Below are 23,090 nucleotides of genomic sequence, written 5' to 3' on the forward strand. Positions count from 1 at the left end.
CTACATATTTCATGTGTAACGAGGATTTAACACAACCATCAAATTAACATAATAGAAAATTGATATTGTCAAGATTGTCCAAATATTTATCAAATTTAGACGTCATACGAGTAGCCATGGAACTCAAAAACTTCATGAAACTAGTTGCTCTTTGCCAATCAAACAGAATAGGATCGGAGGCCCAATGTACTTACTCCCTCTCCCTCTCATATTCTCATTCTCCCCCTCCACCTCACCATCATCATGGTTATCAAGGTCACCTCTTTGAAAGTAAAGCAAATATTTGTCATCCTTTTTTTAAAGCCTTTAAAATGCTTCTTCAAAATTTGAGTGGGTTTCTAACATCAAATAGGTAGAATTCCATCTTGTTTCAACACCAAGACACAAAAGATTTTTACATTCAATTTTACACATCTCCACACATTTATTGAAGGTGACAGCTCTTAGTGGAGATGATCTCACATATCTTATGTGTTAGATTTGCTTAAGTATGTCACCACACCTAAGAGGGGATGAATTGGGTGTTCTAAAATTTTGTTGAAATTTATATTTTTTTTTTGCTTGAAATGAGATTTTAATTAATGCAATAGAACATTAAATTCATGATGAAGTTTCCAAAACTTGAAAAGTTTAAAGCAAGAATGAAATCAACACGCGAGATTTATAGTAGTTCGTGTCAACCAACCTACTTCACTACCTTAGTTTATCACTAAGAATTTTCAAAATCACTAAAACTTCATGCTTGAACTCAAGTAGCCCCTCTAGCAACTAGTTAGGTAATTATAATCTCTTATTTATATAAAGTAGGCCATTTAGCATTAATATCGTTAGGAAATATACAACACTTTATACAAAAAGATGATCTGAGAGATAAATCTCTTATTTACAATATTTGTGAAATATATAAAATAAAGTCTACAACAACATAATACAACTAATACATATAGGCTCTTGAGAGAAAAATTTAAACAAGATGAGCACTTGAAGAAGAAAGATATGGTTTTGATGCTTGCACTATTTCATTAGTACTTCCTTGGCTGTAAAAATTAAATGAGCCATTGGGAGCATTTAATGCTTTCCAAAATTAGTCATTTTAATTTATTTGAAGAGAAATTGTTGACAGATGTTAAAATTGATTGACTGTTGTTTTCGAAACATTTCAAATTTCAATTTGGCTTCCTAAGAACTTTTGATATTTTGAAAAAGTAATCGACTTGTTTAGATAATCATTCGACAATTTTAGACACAAGATTGACTATTTTAAAGGAGGGTCAACATTTTATACACTACAAGAAAACAGTAGTTCAGAGACGAATTTTTTGAGACGGATTTAGAACAGAAAAAAATCTGTCTCTAATTTGAGACCGATTTAGAGACGGAAAATAATTTCTCTTTAATTTGAGATGGATTTAGAGACGAAAAAAATTCGTCTCTAATTTGAGAAGAAAAAATTTATGTCTCTAAAATCCGGGATTTCGAGATTAAAATTAATCCGTCTTAAGTTAGAGACAAATTTATTTTCATCTCTAAATTCGTCTCAATTTGAGAGGGAATTTCAGATGAAAATTTATTCGTCTCAAATTAGGGACGAAATTTTTTTATCTCAAAATTTGTCTTAATTTGAGACGGATGTAGAAACGGATTTTTTCCATCTTTAACTCCGTCTCAATTTGAGAAGAATTTTGGAGACGGAAATTAATCCGTCTCAATTTGTGACAGATATTTTTCCGTTTCAAAATCCTTCTCAAATTTATAAAATATAAAATTAATTTATAAAATGTAAAATATTAAAATATTAATTTATAAAATATAAAATTTTTATTTATAGATATAGAAATTAAATTCTAAACATATAAATTAATATATTTTATGTGCATAAAATATAAAATAAAGTATATATACATGTAAACTAATATATATAAAAATTTATAAATTATCGAAAAATTTATTCATTTAATAATAAAAAAATAAATTTAGCCATGGCAAAATTTTAGAAAATTATTAAAAAATTAAAAATATATATTAACTCTTCTTTTTATTTTTTAATCAATTAATTTATTCCATTATTTTTTATTTTATTATTAAAATTATAATTTAATTTTTTAAACAATTACCCACACAATTGATAATAAACAACCACTACAAATGTTATATAATAATTAACTATAAGATCGAGACTAATGAATTTTGTAATATTTTTTTCATTACAATATTAAAATATGAATAAAACTTTGAAAATTTGACTTTTGTTTAATATTAAGATATTTTGTTATAAAATATTAATGCCAAATTTTTGGTGTCAATATTGATTGAAAATATTGAAAAATAATAAAATAATATTTAATTTTTGGTAATTTTAAATTTTAATTAAAAATATTATTTTTAAATTTTTTAATAAAATAATATTTTTAATTTTTATTAAAAATATTTAGAATTAAGAAAAAAAATAAAATAACATTAATATTAGGATCCCAACTGAACTATTTACCGTTAGGTGAGCAAATAAATAAATTTTTATACTAAACTAATTTATATATTAAAATTTTAAGTTATTATTATATTAATTAAGTTTACAAATCTAGAAGGTGGCCATCACATTTACTTTTTAATTAATTTAATAAATATTAAATATTAATTAATAAATATAAAATTTTAAAATAAATATTAAATATAGAATATTATTATTTTTTTAAAAATAAATACAAATCTTCTTTTTATTTTTTAATCAATTAAATTTTTTCAAAATTTTTAAAAATATATATTTATTGTAGTTTAACTAGAATGACAAAGAAACAATGATTGCAGCTCATCTCTCAGAATTACATGCTAACTTTTCTAACCACATATCCAAAGTTATACAACATCTAAGAAAATAATTATAGAATATTCAAGTGATACAACTTCATTACAGAATCTACAAAGCAATAATCTAATTCACTCACGTTAATATAGAAACTCATCGTGATCTGGAAGACGGAGCCGGTGGATTTGGAAGCCGGTGGCGGGTGCAGATTTGGGTAGCCGCAGACACGGGTCTGGGCAACACCAACGATGGTGGCGGTTGCAAATCTGGAAGGTAGTGACAACAAAGAAACAGATCTGAAGGCAGCGAATGATGTGGTTATGACTTGTAAAAAAGTTATTCATATTCACAATAAAATAAGACTCTTGTCATTAGTAGATTTAATAGTATATCTTCATACTGTTGGTAGTATGCAATATTTAAATATTTTTTTATTATCTGTATTTATATTTTTTTTAATTCTTGTATTCATTTTTTTATGCTTCACTACAAAAAAAATAGCACTTAGCGGAGGTTTTTTTTTTCATTTTATGGCGATTCACGTAATTTAGCGGCGATTTTCGCTAAATCAAGCGTCGTGAAGCATTTAGTGGCGATTTTCAATAACTGTTGGAATAACCGCTGCTAAATGCTATTTTTTGCGGTTGTTTTTAAACCGCCGCAAACTAAGTATTTAGCAACGGTTTTAAAATATTTAGTGGCGGTTTCGAAACAGTCGCAAAAAAATTGTAAAATATTGCATTTTCAAAAAAAATCAAAATATTTACATTTTAGCAGCAGTTTTAAAACCGCCATTATTTACCGCACTAGTGAGGTAAAGCAAAGCTGGGTGCTCGGCCGCTCGCAGGCGTGGGCCCGCACACCCGCACAGGCTCGAGCCCGTGCCATGTGGCCATGCTGGAAATTTAATTTCTAGCCTCTCTTTTTTCCATTGATTCGAACCCGCAACCTCCCGTACGCGCTTGCACGCGCAAGACCAGCTGATCTGTGAAGCCTCCTTAGTTATTATTCGCACATATAATTTATATACTAAATCAATCCCATTTTCCAAAATTATATTTTATATTTTTTTAAAATAAATTAAAAATAAATTGAAAAACATAAATTGATGGATTATTTTTTAAAAGGATAATAGAATAAATTTTAAATAAATTAATTAGATTAAATTAAATAAATTAATTGATTAAAAAATAAAATAAAGATTTTATATATTTTTTAAAATTATTAAAATTTTGCTGCATGTTTTTTGATTTTTTTAAATTAAACTTTTTAATTATTTTTATTTAATTATTTAATTATTTTTTAAATAAAAAATAATTTTTATTATTTATTTAATATTTTTAAATTATTTCATTATTTAATATTTTTTAAATATTTGCGACGATTTTTCAAAGCTGCCGCAAATATTAATTAAATTTTATTTGAATTTAGTGATGATTTTTCAAAAATCGCCACAAAATTTAATTTAATTTTTTAATTAATTAATTATCTTTTAAATTTAACGGCCATTTTTTGAAAATAGCCGTAAAATTAAATTTTCAATGAATTTTGTGGCGATTTTGAAAAACTGCCGTTAAATATTAAAGAAATCGTCACAAAAAACGTAAAATCGCCACAAAACACCGTGTTTTGCAGCGGTTCTAGAAACCGCCGCAAACAAATTGTCGTGAAAAATCAATTTTTTTGTAGTGCTTGACTGTGTCAGTGCTTAGAAACATATTCTATTCAAGAATTTTTCTTAGCACGTGTATTATATGAGTGAATTGGAACATTAATTTTTTTTAGCACATATTCTTACTTTAATTTTGTTTTTTTTTGTTGTAACTTCTATTTTATCTTAACATTATAGAAGAACTGGTCCTGGGATAGTGAATTGGAACATCAAATCAGGATTAATTTTGAAAAGACTACTTCCGACCGTATGACAGACATATTATTTCATGTCTGTAAAGATTTGACAAAAAAACAAGGTTGGATGTGTCCGTCTGTATTTGAAGCTCTAAAAGAGTATTAGAATTCTGCAAAATTCAAAGACAAGTCTGAAAAGGCAAAGAAAAATTGAGCTTCAGATGTCAAGGGCAGTATGCATACTTGTGGTTCCATTCCTATGTCGGAGCATAAGAAAAGACTGGTAATATTTGATATGTTTTATTACTTTTATTTTATTTAATTATTTTTTAAGAAACAATATTTTTTGCATGAACACATTTTTTTTCCTTTGCAGTCGAAGCAATTTGGTCGCCCACCCACACAGGCTGAGTTGTTTCTCGCAACACATAGAAAAGAGAGACAGTTCAGGATTTGTTGATAGGAGGTCCGAGGATACTTATGTAAGTATACATTATTTGTGTTTTTTTATATTATTCTATTATGGTTAACTGACCTTTTGATAATAAAACTTATTTCATATATCTATGATGCTTGTAGGCTGACTTCCAAACGCGACAACAAGAGGCATTATCACAGGCATCGACATTTGGCCAGCCAGAAGATAATGACGCTATCCAGCCCTCGCAGCCAGTTATTGATGAGAGATCAATATGGTTGGAGGTTGTGGGTGGCAAGAAAAAGGATCGCATCTATGGGATGGGGTTAGAAGCGTATGCCATCCCTGGTTCCTACCCTACCACCATTGTTGCCGCCGCCACCGTTGCCGTCGTCGAGCTCATTGGCAAAGCAAATTCAAGAAGCTGTTAGGACAACTATTAAACCCTTTCATGATCGTCTGTCAGCCCTTGAAGGTAGGTTGCCACCTCTGCCGTCGTCTTCATCATCACTGCCCCCGGATCCTTCAGATCATTAAAAAGATTCGTTATTTGTATAGATGATAGAATTTATTATGTATTTTTACTATTTATAGACGTGTTATTAGTATGGATAATAGATTTTATGATGTATTTTTAATATTTATGGATAATGTGTATTACTCTATGGATTTATTGTATGGTATGGATGAATTTTTTTAGTTCGTATATGTGTTTATCACGTTGAATTTTAAAATTTTTAAAAAGAAAATTAAATTATTATTTTTTAATTATATTTAAATTTGAGCTAGATTTAGAGACGGAAAAAACAATCTCAAAATCCTTCTTAAAAATTGTCAGAATGGAAAAATCTATCTCAAATTAGAGAGGAATTTTTTCGTTTCTAAATTCCAGATAGATTTAGAGACGAAAAAATCCCTATCGAATTTGAAACGAAAAAATTCATCTCACAACCTCTCTCAAAATTGAGACGGATTTCAAGACAAAAAAATTTGTCTCAAATTTGAGACAAAACAAATTTGTCTCAAATTTGAGATGGAAAATCTATCTAAAAATCCCTCTCAAATTTGAGACGGATTTCAAGACGAAAAAATCCGTCTCAATATACCTCTCAAATTTTAGATGAAAAAAATTCGTCTCAAAATCTATCTCAAATTTGAGACGTCAAAATCCGTCTCAAATCAGTCTCAAATTTATTAAGGAGCATTTTTGCCACGGACCAAAATCTGTCTCAAAATCCGTCTCAAACCAAAAATACATCTCAAAATCCGTCTCTAAACAGTTGTTTTCTTGTAGTGAGTCTCTGTCGATTATTTTTAAACTTTGAATCAAATAAACGAGAACATGAAAAACACCTATCGATAGTTCTCTTAAAGATTGTCAACTGTTTTTGCTCTTAGGCTAAAATTATCAACATTTTTAAACACCAAGTCGACAGATTTTGATCTTTAAAATAGACCATATGTTAAAGACATAAATCAGCCGACAATTTACTTAAAGAAATCGATAGTTTTACCTTGATCTTTTAAAATAAGGGTATGGTTTTTGAAAAACAATTTTGACACATGATTCATACACATATTCATTTGAATTTAAAAACTTATTTCTTAAATGGCAAAGAGATATATATTTTTCAAGATAAAATATTTGCCAATATGAAATATATACGGCTTGACAAAATGATTGGAAAATTAGTATTCTTAGGCCATGAACTTTTCATTTTGATCTTTCAAGCATATACAAAATGCATCAGTGTCAATGTAATACCCCATATCTGTGTGAGGTCACCGCGTAATTTAGATGAATTTAAAATATCGAAAAGTAGGTTTGATAGTAAAATAGATCACTGAATCGATCGAAGGGAGTACCTCGGACCCTAGATAATTAAGAAAAATAGTATAGCATCATCAAGTAATATAAGTTATGATTTTTGGTGATGAAAAAAATTGGATCGGGACCAACTTTCGGTACAGCTGTCGACTAGGCTAAGAAAATCGAATTGACGTATGAGACATCTGAAAAGTCAACGGAGCATGTCAAGGACTAATATTTTATGTATAGAACAACCCTTAAGTGATTTCGGGTTGAATCAATTGGATTTAGGGTCAAAATGATCAATCGGGCCTAAGTGCAATTTTCTAAATTTGTCCCGAATGAGGTCAAAATGGTAATTTTTTAGAAGTTTCAAGAGAGAAATGAGAAGTACAAATCTTGTGGGTCTTAGTGGGATAGTTGGATAATTCAGGGGCTTGAGAATGAGGGCCAAAATGTAAGAGATAGTTTTAAGAGGGCCAAAGTGTAAATAATAGAAAATTAAGAAGGAAGCTCCGCTATGGCCGCCATTGCCCACTGCCATCACTGACTAGCTTCGGGCGACGCCGTTGAAGCCATTTAGGGGTACAAAAATGGGCCCCACCACGTGGGGGTTTGATTAGGATCGAGATCAGCCAAGTATGGTTGTGATTTGACAGAAAATAGCGAGGCATGGCTGCGGTCATCGAATTTTTGGGAAAGGACGATTCATATCGAATGATCACGATTTGAGGCCATTAAATGGTTGTAAGGATGATAGAGGCGTCGATTTGACCAGGTATGACTCGTTTGGGCTTCAAAAACTGGTATAAATAGAGGTTCGAATGTGGCCGAATGCATCAAAATTTTTACTTCAGATTTCTCATGTTTGGGAGCGAATCAGAGGTCTGGGATAAGGGGCTTTTATTCTCCATGTATTAAGGATCATTTCTAGAGAATTTCGTGAAGTTTCACTAAAGTTTGAAGGTATTTCGAAGCATGCCAGAAAACGCGAAGCTTCGTTGGAGCCGGACTGTAAATCAACTATTTGGGCTATTTCCGGTGAGTTTTTTGGCCATGTGAGGGTACCATTGTGATGGTCTTGAGGAGATCTTCAAGGCGGTGTCGTCGGATCAGCCATTGCAGCAAGTCGCCGGTCACCTGAGAAAATGATCGGAGGTATTTTTATATTTTTTTAAATGTTAAAAATAAAGAAAATTTGAGAAAAAATAGAAATAAGGGAAATACAATTCTGGAAAAATATCCATAAATTCAAGAAAAATAAATATTTTGTTTTGATTAATTTTTATCTTAAACATTTCTTGAGGAGATAATTATTTTTTATTTTTGAAAGGAAATGTAAATGGAAAATAAATAGGAGGGATTTTTAGAAAATTCTGAGAAAATTCCATAAGGATAAGGAATTTATTTTATGTGTTTTGATGATTTTTATTGGAGGATATTCGAAGGAAATCAAGGAGAAATAAATTTTCTCAAGGAAAAGTAATTATGGAAATTTGAGAAAATAGGAAAAAAATCTGGAAATTTTCCAGAAAATTCCAGAGGCTTATAAATATTATTTTATTAATTATTTTGGAGAAAAATTTGGAAAAAATGCTTGAAGAGATATTTATTTTGAATTATCGAGAGAAAATTAGGAAGAAATTAGAGAAAATTTATGAGAAAATTGGGAAAATAGATATTGATTTTCCTTTGAATGCATATGATGTGTAGGGTATAGTTGAGACTCAAGGTTGAGCTATAGTACGCTTGGCACGAGAATCGGGGCAGTGCACGAGGATCGAGGCAATCCAAATACGTTCAAGGTGAGTGGTTCTACCGAAAAAAACTTGTTTGTGGCATGTGAATGATTTACTGTGAGTTGTTCATTCCACATTAAATTTCGTACATATTCAATTTCGTACGCACATATTAAATTTCGTACGGTAAATTGCATACATTGAGATGTTGATTTTATGTCATACATGTTATGATTTTTGGCATTGGCATGTTGTGTGTTGCCCATGTAGGACGTGGGTTGTAATCCTGTGATGTGGCCCTTGAGTGACAGCACTCGGGATGCGCAATAGGAATTAATGCTATGTGACCCACTTGAGACAGGGCTGAGACGGACTTCACCCTGCGGTACTCAAGTAGCGGGGCTGAAAGTGGACACCACCTTGGTTGTTGGCTCAAGTGGCGGGGTTGAGAGTGGACACCTCCCCAGGTTCCTTTGAGCAATAGCTTTAATACCGAGGTGTTGTTGATTCCGAGGATAGTGTTGATGTGATACTATTGGGGCTAGGGTTGCATTGGGTTTTGGAATGCTTTTGAGTAGGAGCGTAATGCTTAACAATGACAATGGGGTGATTCCCAGATTCATATGTCAAGGTTGTCCCTCTTAAGCAGGATTGTGTTTGACAATGGGTTGATGTGGTCGTGTTGCCTTTAGAGAGATTACATTTTCCCCGGTTAGGGCTAAGTGCTATGTGAGATTCTCTTAAACTGGGGCATGTCAGGATTTGTCGATTTTATACATGATTTTGCATATATTCATGAAAATATTTTTGAACCCTTACTTAGATGATTCAGCATCTAATTTGGACTATGTCCCTGGAATATTTAAACGTTCCAGGTGAAAACAGTGGCTCCAAGGGAAATGATGTCGTCAAGATATAGTTGCTATGTTGAGTTTTCATAGGTCTTTGTCTATGATTACGATTTTTAGAGATTATATAATATTTTGATATTTTTATGTGAAACATCGATTTGGTTATTTAACTGTAAAATGAATTTGTCGGTTATATATCATTGATGTTTCGATCTTACTTCTACTGATGTGATTGATAATATCTGTCTTAGTCTATTAATTTTGACATGCTGAGAAGGTACGATCGGGATTGTCAGAAAATGATTATGATGAAGGTATATATTTTGAGAGGCTTATGTTGTGTGTATGATATTGGAAAAATATATATATATATATATTCTCGAAATCTCGAGATAATGCGAGTTCTGCGAAAACGGGGCGTTACAGTCAAATTTCAAGCTTATATGTTTATATATTTTGAAAATCAAAAGCTATGAAAACATTTTTTATAAATAAAAAATAATGATGTTTTTCAAAATCAAAATAATATCAAAAACATAACAACATGCATTATAGAGTTTCAAATCTTTAGAATAGATTCATCAACTTCCTTCAACCATTCCTTCACAACAACAGTGATTATGTGAGCACAACATCTTAAATGTAAAAATTCATGATCCGTGGCTGTTCCCTTCCAATTTCCTTTCTTTGTTTTCAAATGTCTAATGGCTTCATTAGTAGAACTATAGCACTCTGATGGTGAAAACCTGATTAATTCCACATTCTATCAAGCATGACTTGACAATATACACTTAGAATTGAAGTTTATTAATAAATAAATGAAATAGGGAATCAAATAGAGTATAATAGGGTGTGTGGTTGGAGTAAGTATAGTTTTTGAGATAAAAAAATTAATATGAAATGAATTATTTACAATATAATGAAGACTAGAATAGAGAGTATGGTTAGAGATAATTTTATAAAATTTTTTTATCATTACTCAGACTTATGAATTGCTTCCAAACATCCCTAACCTTCACTTTGCGTCTTTTTCATTTTTGGTGAAAGGGTTTCCATCTGTCACCAGTTTTGTGGGCAGAGGTACCTTCTTGTTGCAGCTTCTCATTTTCATTTATATTGGCTTCATTGTCTATTTCAGTGTCCATCTACAAAATAAAGACATGACCGACCATAAACCAATAATCTAACTGAAACAAAATCTTTAATCGAAGAACCAATTGACTGATGCATTATTTTATTTCACAAGCAAACTCAAGGTTGAATACGATAGCTCAAATAAATAAAATATAAATCAATGGTCATTTCAGTTTATTAAATTATATTAAAATTAATTTAAATTAATGTTCTTTTATTTTTTATTTTGATTAATATTAAAATAAATTTTTATTAAATCACATAAAATTCCTCCTATAAAATCACACGTGTGCTCCTCTAGATTTGTGAAATAATTTTCAGTTCAATATACAATTGTATATTTAATTTCTGCATAGCGAATGTTATTTTTAAAGACTTCTAATCCCCTAAAAAAATCCTAAAATGAGGCGGTAGTGACACTTTAAAATTCAAATAAAAATTGTATAATAGAATAGCATGTATCCCTAGTGAAGTGGAGGAGATAATTAAATCAGGCAATTTCCAGAATATTCCTAATCTAAGTTCCAGCAAAAAGACATTAATAAAGAGGCGACAAGGTATTTCAGTAACTAGCTATCAGTTTCCACTTATAGCAAAAACAAAGACTCTTAGTTTCACGGAAAATCTTCCAGAATTTGGCTGAACACGTCAATTCCATGATCGTAGTAATACGGAGACACTAGTCCTTCCTCCATCAAGTTCCATGAAAACCCACTTTGATAGTAATCTGTAAATGTGTCTTCTACAATTAATGGTTCTGTCCAGAAATCTTCCATTGAAAGGATGCTATCTTCTGCAGCCCAGTTTATGTCACTTAAAACTTCATATACAGAGTTCATGGAGGAGAATTCACTGCAAGAATTTTCCCAGGAAAATGGCAGATCAGTTAGTTCATTGGCAGCTTCTATGGAGCCCAATTCATCACTCGTTTGGCCGGCTTCACAATGCTGCTTTTGGCCGGACTGCACTCCCGGCTGGTTGGCTTCCGATTGGGAAGTTTCGCCGGAGGAAGTAATCTTCTCTTTGATCAGTTCAGATGTCGGTTGATTTGCTTTGAGGCGCTTCTTGAGGTGTGTGTGCCAGTGGTTCTTTATGTCATTGTCGGTTCTTCCTGGTAGTTTTGCAGCAATGGCTGACCATCTGCAAATGGGAGAAGCTCAAGATTAAGATTATAATTATGAGAGTGCCTTACAAGTACTTATCATTTTGCTCATGAATTGGAAAGAAACTGGTCAAGCGAGAATATGACACCTCGTGCAGGTTCGTAGTTCAGAGGCAAAGGGTGGATGGAGAATGGAGAATGTCCATTAAGTCTTTGAATATGGTGATGTAAATATATTCAAAGGCAAAGAGTACTCTCTGTCGTTTCGGTCTTGGTGGACCATTCGTCACAAAGTTATTTCCAGTTTAATTAAGGGCGAAACAAAAGGGGCTAATGAGCCTGGTCATTAAAGCCTATCTTTCTGTAGTGTCTTGTGGAATCTAATTGGCCAATAATATACGATTCAGATCGATAAATTTGAGCTGAACATCATCACCAAACTGGGTATGCAAATCATATACATGTATGTCGATACACACGCACGCATACACACACACACATATATGTTTTATTTAAAAGCGAAATTGTGGATGTTTGTTTAGTATGATAATCCGTACTTATTTCCTAGCTTTTCGTGTAAGTGCATGACGAGATTGTCTTCTTCTCTACTGTAATTCCCCCGCTTCACATTTGGACGCAAGTAATTCAACCACCGCAGCCTGCAACTCTTCCCTGATCTCGATAGACCTGATCAAACAAACAATATATTCCATTAGCCAATCGTTTTACATCTCAAAAAAAATAGCACCCATGTCAAATTAATTAGGAGTTCATGAAGAAAATGGTATTGATGAGAGAGAGAGAGAGAGAGAGGCCATATATATACCCGCAAACTTGGGAAGTTGACGCCAGTTCCAGTGGCCATATCTGTGAATGTAAACTTTCAACTTGTTATCTTCTTCAGGGCTCCATTCTCCTTTCTTCATTCCATTTCTGTCAATGCTCCGTCCTCTCACCATTCTCTCTCTCTCTCTGACAAGACCATAAGCTCCGAGCAATACCTAAATCTCACGAACCTCGGTCCCTATTTATAACCCTAAATCAAGAACGTGTCGTGGAGAGGTCACAAAGAAGCTTCATGTGGGTGAAAAGGTCAAGGGGGGTAGTTGCTATATGGATTAATGCATTGACAATGTACAATGATGTGCCCATGATAACTCTCTTATATATAGTTCATTCTTATACCCACAACAAATAGTATTTTTCCTTAATTTTATGACGATAAACAATTATATCCAGTTGCTTCTTGCAAAGAAATTTAGCAATTGTTTTTGTGTACTTCAAGACAACATTATACACAACGATCCATTGAATTTTGCCTGTTTACCTCATGTTTCACATGCTGGTTTGGATTTATTCATTCTTTTAATATGCTTTGTGTGCAAACAGATCCACGAACCATGGGGATTAGATCAATTATAGGTAACTGCTGTCCAATTAAGTTTTTATGTAGAAATCTCACACGATATTGGGTGGGAAATAAAAAATTGGTTGTTAAGTAGTTTACGAAAATGCCACTGGTAGCCCACTTTTTTTTTTTTGGGGTGGGGGCTATAGTGTGAAACCACAGTCACAAATTTATCTAATAATTTACCAACTACGTATATCAACCATGCATGCACATGAAAGTTTGAGTGTGAATTTAATAATTTATTTTGAGGAAGTGTTTTTCTTATAAAAAATTCATCAAAATATGATATTGACTTTACGTATCATAATAGTATCATAAAAAGACTCCGACCTCATCAGGCCACTAGAGAGATAAACTCTAGTCTTTGCTGCCCCATTTTTGCTGCCATTAGCCTCATTTTCATTGTTGAGGCAATTGTCAATCCCTACTGATCATTGACGTTCAGTACCTTTTTTTCAAGTATATCCTTCACCTTATTTCTCCTAAAAGCTTTGTATCCACATCCCGAGATTGAATATTTTCCCTTTTCTCCTATCCCTTTAGCCCTTTCCATTCTCCCCCCTTTCTTCGTCTCACAAGCGATCTCTATTTTAAATCTAAAAGTTGCTTGTTAATCTTCGTTGTTGTACGCTCAATGGGAGTGGGATTTTTGGTATTGACTTTCTTGGTCCTTGCCTATGTGCCGACCACAATTGTGTTGGATCAATCTTCAAGAGAGAGAGAAAAAAAAAAAAAAAAAACTTAATTTGATTAAGCCACTGATTTTGCTCTTACCCAATCTACCTAAATTCTCTCAACTACAGCATACTCTAGTCTTTCTTTGTGTTTATCCTTTGTAATTCGTAGATTCCCGTATGTTTTACCTTTTGTTTGGTTCCGGCCTGTCTCCTTATTTAATTAGCTAGTTGTGGCCTCTTTATATATCATCTTTTTTCAAGGCTTCAACCTTAATATTTTATTTTAGCAAAAAAGGAAAGTGAATCTACAATTGTGACAAGGATTGTAGTAATTTCAGATTAAAAATGGATAACAATCGAGGTTGAGCAACAAACCCTTTTGGGGAATGGATTTCAAGTTGATGGAACCTGAGATTTTCTAGAGAATAATAATCATCTCGATAAGGATAAAATGATGAGTTTAGGGAACGATTGTCACGTTGATAAAGATCAAATCATCAAAATAATGAATTCCAAAAGATATAGTAAAATCGTTCCTTGTCTGCTAATGAATAAGGATAAAGAACAAGAGGACAAATAGAAAACTTATTTGTTTTATTGAACAAGAAAGGGCAAGATCTGGGCAAATAGTTGTAGTCTCGGATGCACGTAGGAAATATTGTTAATTAACTTAGTCACATGATTTAAAGAAAGGAGTTCAATTAATTAATTAGTTAATACTAAATAATTAGTGAACGAATCGCATGCGCTGAGTAAATATATATTTATTTATATGCACGTCCCTTCGACTTTGACATGGGTTGATGAAGATTCTCCGAACGGCGTCTAACCATGAAGACGTGTTTCTTGCGGACGTCTCCCCAATTATTATGTATGTTTAGCGTCTAACCATGAAGACGTGTTTCTTGCTGACGTCTCCCCAATTATTATGTATGTTTAGGGGACGGAGAAAAGATAAAATATAAAAAGTATTTTGAATATTTGATATTTTGAATGTATTTATTAAATTTATTTGATTATTTTTAAAAAAAGTTCTCACGATCTCTTATCTATCTCTTTTAAGATAAATTTATCTAACCTCTTACCACAAATAAATTTATCTAACTCTTTTAAGATAAGTCTCAATTACTTATATGCCCCTTGTTAGATAGTCAATGTCATTTAATGCATTTTAAAGAATAAAATTTATTAAAAATAATTATTTATTTAAATTTTATAATTAATATTATTTAAATTATTATATGTTTTGACAATTTTTAAAATTTAAATGATATTATTCTTTTCATTAATTTTTAAGATTTAAATTTCTTTCTCTCTCTCTATATATATTTTATTAACTAATACAATTCCTTTCACCAATTTTTAAATTATTTTATTTAATTTTATATTTTATTATCTATTATGAAAATATGTTTTTGCAATTTTTAATTATTTAGGTGAAATTATTGTAACTCCAACAATAATTATTTTTACTTTTTAACTCTTTTTAATTTTTTTTTGAAAATGGATTTAGAAAATATAATATTGTTTTTATTTTTTGATAATTCATATTAATCATAAATTATTATTTTAATTATAAATTTATTGTTGATGTTAAGAAATAATTTTGAATAAATTTGGTAATAAGGACATTTTAATAAAAAAAAAACTCTTATTTTAGTGCTTATCATATGGATTAATAAATATATAAAAAGAAAAAAAATATAATTATTAGTGGATTCCAAAAAAATTAGCAAATACTGTGATAAAAATCTTGAAATCCTTCTCAACATTATTTTGATTATTTTATATCTTGATTTAAAAAAAAATTTAACTTTATCTTGATATCTCTTATTTTATTCGTTTTAACAAACATCCCTCAGAAAGTACTAGAATCACTGATGATGCAAGATTATAAAAAAATAAATAAATAAATTGTAAGTTGAATGGATGTGAAAGTTGAACTGTAGGTTAATTTGTTGTTGCGGTGTGAACGCCATCTTAAAGCTAATCTTAGAGAGCCAATTATTCATACTGATGATTGAAAATATCAGTGAGTCTCTTAATTTTACTAAGATGATGATAGAGACAGCAAGGCAAAATTTTCCCCCAGGTTAAATGAATCACGCGTTGGTCAACGGGCGCAGATTAAGAATTAGGTTGGTGACGGCATAAACCTTTGAATAATTGAAAGTTATTTACATCATATATATCATATATATGTATATTCATGCAACTTAGAATTTGCCAGATAGCAACAGTACTAAAGATTAACGACGGACAAGTCTTTCTATTGCTAACTCTGAATAATTAAAAAAGTTAAATTAAATTTTTATTTAATTATAGAATTAATTTTTTGTCGTTAAATAAAAATTTTATTTTATATTTAAAAGCTAATGACGAAAACACCTATTAATCGCTAAAAATAGCGATGGATTATTATTTGCATTGCTAAAATTAAAATTAAAAAAATAAAGAATTAATTTTAGCAACAAATTTGGAGAATTTGTCGCTGATTTAGCAATTGATTGAATAATTCATCATTAATTTTAATTTTTTTTTACTTTTATAAATACATTTCACTCATTATAAAATATTTTTAATTTATTTTAGCGACGAACGAGAAATTGTCCCTAACTTGAATTTTCAATTTTACTTTTTTATTTTTTAGTCAATTAATTTATAAATATTTAAACTTGAGATGAATATTTAAATATATATGTATTTAAATTTTATAAAAAATTAAATATATTAATGTATAAATATATTTAAAAAACTAAATATACATTTAAACATAAGATGAATATAAAAAAGTTAATTTATAAAATTTAAAATTTTTAATTTAAATAAATATATTAATTAAGATGAATTGAAAATGTTTATTTATAAATATTTAACTTTTTTTATAAATAAATAAAATAAATATATTTATTTAAATTCTAAATATATCAATTAATATATTTCATGTGCATAAAATAAAAAATATATTAAATGTATAATAATTAACTATTAATAATATTTATTAAATGTGAACAAAATGTAAACAAACACTACTTTTAAAAAATAAATAAAAATTTTAAAAATCATAATATTGTTAAAGTTTTTATTATTTTAAATTTTAGAAATCACAAAAATGAAATAATATCTAGATATTGTATTATATAGAAATGAGTCTAGGGGTTATCTTGTCAGTCTTTTTTCTCTTTATAAATAGGAGAATTTTTCACTAAACTAAGATATGTTCACAATCTTGATGAAACTATAATTTCACTTTAAACACAAAAATAACTTATGCATCAAAAGGTTTGCAAGTGATCTCATTTGTGCTCTAAATTTATTTTTCTCTTTGTAAGCCTCTCGGAAACATCAAGAGACACTCTCTTGCATCTTGATCGAGACATTATCTCGCATAAAAAAAATATTATTATATCTTGACAATAACAGTGTAAATTCAACATATAATAATGGTTCTTAAAACTTAACTCGAAAATGCAATTTTTATTAGAATTCTTTTTTAAATAAATTCACGAAATGTCTCCTTATTTTTTATAGAAGTATTATCAAAACCAAACTCTGTCCATAGCTAAATTGATTTAGCGACGAATTTTTGACTTCCGTAACTAAAACTTGAAATTCTTGTAGTGTCAATTAATTATTAATTGGATTCAAACATGAAATTAGGGTATCTTTCCTGGATATTTTTCAAAAATTATATATATCCATGATTAATCAACCTATATTAATTAATTAATAATAATTTGTTCTTGAATTAATAGAAAATGTGCAGAAGGGAAATAATAATAATAATAATAATAATAATAATAATAATTAATCAAGGACGACGATGCTCATATTTGCTAATGACCTCTTATTATTCTCTCACGGAGATGTTGCTTCTACTAGAATGCTCAAAGAGTGCTTAGGGAATTTTGCTTTGATGTTTGATCTCCGTGCTAATCCAGGGAAGAGTGACTGCTTTGTGTCTTGCTAGGATGAGGCCTTGAGGGAGAGGCTGTTACTTGCCTCAGTATTCCGTAGAGGTCAGCTCCCTATGAGATACCTGGGTGTCCCCTTATTATCGACGAAGCTTGCCTATGGGGACTGTAAGCACATTTTGGATAGAGTTAGGAGTTGGGTACGTGTTCTCATGACGCAGTCAATCGCTGTCATTTGGGGGTAGGCTTCAGCTGGCTCATTTAGGGGTAGGCTTCAGCTGGCTCATTAAGTCTTTGCTATGATATACTTATATTGGGCGTCTGTCTTTCTGTTGCCCAAGCGAGTGACTAAGGAGTTAGAGTGCATCATTAGGAATTTCCTTTGGAATGGGTTAGGTGAGGATTCCCACAAAGCTAAGGTCACATGGCGTGATGTGTGTTGTCCCATGGAGCAGGGAGGTCTTGGTTTAAAACCTCTTTTTCTATGGAATCAGGCTATGCTGACTAAGTTAATCTGGAGGCTCCTATGAGGCGAGAGAGTCCTTGTGAGTTAAATGGATTCACACGTTTCAGATTAAGAACAAGTGCCTGTGATGCTCCCAGTGCCACGCTCGTGTCCCTAGTACTGGCGAAAACTATTATGTGTTCGACGGGTGGTCAGAGATAAGTTTGGGTGAAAGGTGGAGGATGGCAGTCGTGTTTTTCTATGGTATGATAAGTGGCACTCCCTTGGGATCCTTGTCGATCGTTTCTCTACTAGCTCTCCCGGCGGCTTGATATCTCAATTACAGCTCGTGTCTCTGAAATCATTGTTGATGGTAGGTGGGAGTAGCCATCGAACTGGACATCTTTATCCATGGAGCTTATCTAGCACCGGATGCCAGGCCCCCCTAGGGTAGGTTGCCACGATGTGCTCGCTTGGACCTTGGCTCAAGGTGGTGCTTTTTCTGTTAAATCTATCTTACAAGGGTTGTTATAGCAACATGACCAAGTCCCTTGGTATCGGCTTGTGTGGTTTGGGTATGGAGTCCCTACGCGTTAATTTATTCTATGGTTAGCAATTAAGGAACAATTATATACTTTTGATCTTGTTAATCTGTTTCTTCCATTTCCTAATAGGTGTTTTCTTTGCAGGGCAGAGTCCGAGAGTCACAACCATCTATTCTTTAAGTGTTCTTATTCTAGGCAGGTGGTGTCATTTTTCCAACATGCAATGAAGTTTGCACGGCCCTGGTGTCGATAGGAGATGGGGGTCTTATGGGCGGCGGCTCGGTGGAAAGGTAAGAATCCTTGGCATGTTGCTAATCGTTTAGTTTTGCAGGCGATGGTATACTTTTTGTGGTGTGAGCACAACAACCGGTGTTGGCGAGATTCTGAGTGGTCTACAAACCAACTCCCCCCAGTAGATACAGTGTGTAGTGTGGGCTCGGTTGGTCACCATCCCTTTTTCACATACTCTACAGAGCTGTGCGCTTCGACATGTTTGGCGGCTCCCTGCCAACCAGCACTCTTAGCTTAGGTCCATATATTGATGGTTATGGTTCTAAGTATGTGTTCCTGTATTGGTCCTAGGACTAGTTGATACACGCTTTTCCTTCTAGTCCTATGGTTTATCTTTGTTCACATTGTTAGCTTGGTAGCTCCTCCATGGTTGTCTTTAGGTCTGCTATTTGCTCCTGGTCTTTCATTTGATCACGATGGCGTGTTTTGGAGTGCCTTTTGCCTCAGACTGTTTACTTTTAAGTTGGAGTTATTCCGTTTTCTATTCCATGTGTTCTTCTTATGTTGTTTTGATTCTGTCATGTGTAGATCTTGAGTATCTGTTTTCATTTATGTGAGTATGTTTTCTAAGGTATGCCCTAGATTGTATTCTGTAAAGACATTTTAATTATATCTATATATATCTCTTTTACTTAAAAAATAATAATAATAATAATAATATAATAATAATAATAATAACCAATATCCCCTTTGTCAATTTGTGATTTGAGTGACTTCTATCTCTACTCAACCATGTATAAATTTAAGTAAGTAATAATAATTCACATAATTTCAATCAAAATTAATAAGTGAAATCAAGTTGTGTTCTTTACAGACCATCTGCATAAGTTGAAGTCCAAAAAGCCCTTAAAAATGATGTTATCAGTTACGTTCATTCCACATTTCGTTTAGGGCTAAAAATTTTGTGCTCCAAAGGCCAGCGAGATCGATGCAGGGAAAATGGATAAACTAGCTAGTTTCTTCTAGATTCCATTTACCAGTTCAATACATTCTCATACTCCTCCCACATGCCATATGAATCTAGAAATTCCTCGCCGGAAACCGGAGAATGAGCCGAGAAAATTCCCTGAAAATCGTTCGTGGTGTCATACTTGTCTACCTGAAACGGTTCCGTCCAAAAACTTCCGGCCGTTTCGGCCAACGCTTCGGAAGGCGAAGCATCATTCTCTGCGGCGACGCTCGTCGAGTTCATCGTCGCAGAATCTAGCGCCGGCGAGCTTGATTCACAGGACGACGGCGGCAGTGAGAAGTGCGAGCTTTCAAAGATTTCGAGAGTAAAAGAGTAGTTTGAGGAAGAATTAATCTTGTGTTGTGATGCTACTCTTTTTTGTCCAGTCTTTTTGCGTCTGCAAGGATGATTGGAGCTAGAGTTTTTGGGTCTTGAGATTGGGGTTTGCCTTGAGTTTCTGTTGATGTAGGTGTGCCAGTGGTTTTTGATGTCATTGTCTGTTCTTCCTGGTAACTGCGCAGCCATGGCAGACCATCTGTACAAAGAAGATAGCAAAGAGATGTTAAACTGATCAAATCTATTTCCCAAAGAGAACTATTATTATTGCATCATTCTTTTTCCCGGTAAAAGGGGTGAATCAGATTTCAAGTTAAGGACAGCTATGCACATAAATAAGACACTACCCAAGGCTAGTTGCATTTTAAAGCTAACCTTTTTCGCTCTTAAACCTAAATTACCATAGCAAGCAACTAATTAGGCCCCAAGGGCTAAAAGGGATTGCGCAATATATGTGTCTGTATATATATATATATATATATAAGAGCTTTTAATTTGAAAGATTTCTCTTAACAATTCAATTCTCATGTTAGCTATCACCCGGTGATTTTATCATACTATATTATACCTGCAAGAAGATCTTTGTTACATTATTTTTTAGTGATAATTTTATTATTTTGTTGAATATATATTTATATATATATATATCCATTCATCCGATTTGAACTTATTTGTGTACAAAATATAAAGGCGCACGGTGTGTAATTAAAGAAGAAATTAAATTGCAATAAATTCCAGTACCTATTCCCAAGTGACTGGTGCAACTGAATGATAATCTGTTCTTCTTCCTTGCTGAAGTTCCCCTTCTTGATGTTTGGCCGCAGATAGTTCAACCAGCGCAATCTGCAGCTCTTCCCACACCTTGACAGTCCTTCAAGAGATAACCAAAACAATAATATATAATTAATGCAAAGAAAAATTAAAACCATAATTTCATGAAAATAATATTGCACTAGCTAGTATATATATATATATGGTGGCCAATTTGTTGTTAAAATTGGATTTTTATGTTTTTCGTGAAAATCTACACAACCCCATTTGAGATGTTTCCGGGTACATAGGAGCACTTTCCGGAAAATATAGGTTTAGCCGTAATTAATATTCCCATTCAGATGGATAAAAATAAACCTAGCTAGGAGGCATTAAAAGGAAAAAGGAAAGAGAAACAAACATTTCATGTACATGTACATGTACATGTAATTAAAGATCGTTCTATGTTTCCTTCTATCCAAACACCGATATCGATCTTTACCTGCAATCCTGGGAAGTTGGCGCCAGTTGGAACATCCATGTTTAGTAATAAAATCCTTGAGCTTCTTGTCTTCCTCCGGAGACCAAGTTCCCTTCTTCAGTCCACTCCTTTCACAGCAAGAACAGCTCGCCATCTCTCTCTCTCTCTCTCTCTCTCTAAGAATTTAAGACTCTAGACTATATATATATACACACACAAATATAGTGAATGTGGAGCACACATGTATATATATATAGTGAAATGAAAGGCAAAGCGTGTAGGGAAGAAGTCAAGAGTGATGAAGCGAGAAGAAGCTGCAGGCCGTTTTCGAGGGGGGGCTTTGGGTTGGGATGGGCGGGTAGTCCTGTCTTCTGTTGATATTTCGTCTTTGCATATTCCCATTCAGAAAATCTACACAACCCCATTTGAGATGTTTCCGGGTACATAGGAGCACTTTCCGGAAAATATAGGTTTAGCCGTAATTAATATTCCCATTCAGATGGATAAGGCATTAAAAGGAAAAAGGAAAGAGAAACAAACATTTCATGTACAAGTATATGTAAAGATGATATATGTTTCGTTCTATGTTTCTTTCGATCCAAACACCGATATCGATCTTTACCTGCAATCCTGGGGAGTTGGCGCCAGTTGGAACATCCATGTTTAGTAATAAAATCCTTGAGCTTCTTGTCTTCTTCCGGAGACCAAGTTCCCTTCTTCAGTCCACTCCTTTCGCAGCAAGAACAGCTCACCATCTCTCTCTCTCTGAGAATTTAAGACCCTACTCCCTAGACTATATATATACACACACACAAATATAGTACAGGGGAGAATGTGGAGCACATATATATATGTATATATATATAGTGAAATGAAAGGCAAAGCGTGTAGGGAAGAAGTGAATAGTGATGAAGCGAACCGTTTTCCAGGGGGGGGGGGCCTTTGGGATGGGATGGGCGGGCAGTCCTGTCTTCTGTTCATATTTCGTCTATTCTACAATCCACGTGTTCATACATACTATACCAGAGTCACAGTGGGGGAGTGGGCCAGATTTTTCTTTTAAAATTTTACTTCTCACAATGATTTACAACTAAAAATAAGAAAGTTATATTATAATTTACTACTAAAAATAAAAAAATAAATATTGAAGAAAACAAGTATATAATGGCTCAATAATAATATCATAATATTTTTTATAATTTGTTTATAATTTTATTTTTTTTACAATGATGATGCAAAGAAAATAAAGTATTGGAGAAAATTGTGAAGGAAAGAAACCAAATATTAAAGAAATTTATATTGAAAAAAATAAACAAGTTAATAAAGCAAGTATTGAGTAAATTGATCTTATACAACTTTCTATGGATTCCAAGCTAAAAACTTCAATAATGGACAACAATATTAATCTTCGAGATTAAATTAGAAGATCTTACTTGTATAGAAATCTGTGTCAACCTCAAAATCAAGACTTTTTAAAACAAATAGTGGGAACAAGGAGGTAGTGATTTTTTATAAAAAAAAAAAGGGTTTAATAATTTTAAAAAGAAATATAGATTTCAAATTCATATTGGAGATGCCAATAATGC

The 23,090-nt window shown here is 32.2% G+C and overlaps 2 protein-coding genes across 2 annotated transcripts; both read right to left on the reverse strand.

Annotated features, from left to right (window-relative positions):
* Window positions 1-11,092: 11,092 nt before the first annotated feature.
* LOC127791373 (transcription factor MYB14-like) lies at window positions 11,093-12,701 on the reverse strand. The gene is made up of 3 exons (XM_052321205.1): window positions 12,532-12,701; window positions 12,263-12,392; window positions 11,093-11,743 (listed from the first exon to the last, which is right to left on the reverse strand). The coding sequence occupies exons 1-3, from the start codon at window positions 12,662-12,664 to the stop codon at window positions 11,218-11,220; spliced, it is 789 nt and encodes a 262-aa protein (XP_052177165.1). The 5' UTR covers window positions 12,665-12,701; the 3' UTR covers window positions 11,093-11,217.
* A 7,101-nt stretch (window positions 12,702-19,802) lies between these two features.
* On the reverse strand, window positions 19,803-21,676 carry LOC127791375 (transcription factor MYB15-like). The gene is made up of 3 exons (XM_052321207.1): window positions 21,526-21,676; window positions 21,015-21,144; window positions 19,803-20,472 (listed from the first exon to the last, which is right to left on the reverse strand). Exons 1-3 carry the CDS (start codon window positions 21,656-21,658, stop codon window positions 19,962-19,964), a joined length of 774 nt encoding a protein of 257 aa, XP_052177167.1. The 5' UTR covers window positions 21,659-21,676; the 3' UTR covers window positions 19,803-19,961.
* Window positions 21,677-23,090: the final 1,414 nt, after the last annotated feature.

Source organism: Diospyros lotus, chromosome 15 (assembly GCF_014633365.1).
Source record: "Diospyros lotus cultivar Yz01 chromosome 15, ASM1463336v1, whole genome shotgun sequence".
NCBI classification, from domain to species: Eukaryota; Viridiplantae; Streptophyta; class Magnoliopsida; order Ericales; family Ebenaceae; genus Diospyros; species Diospyros lotus.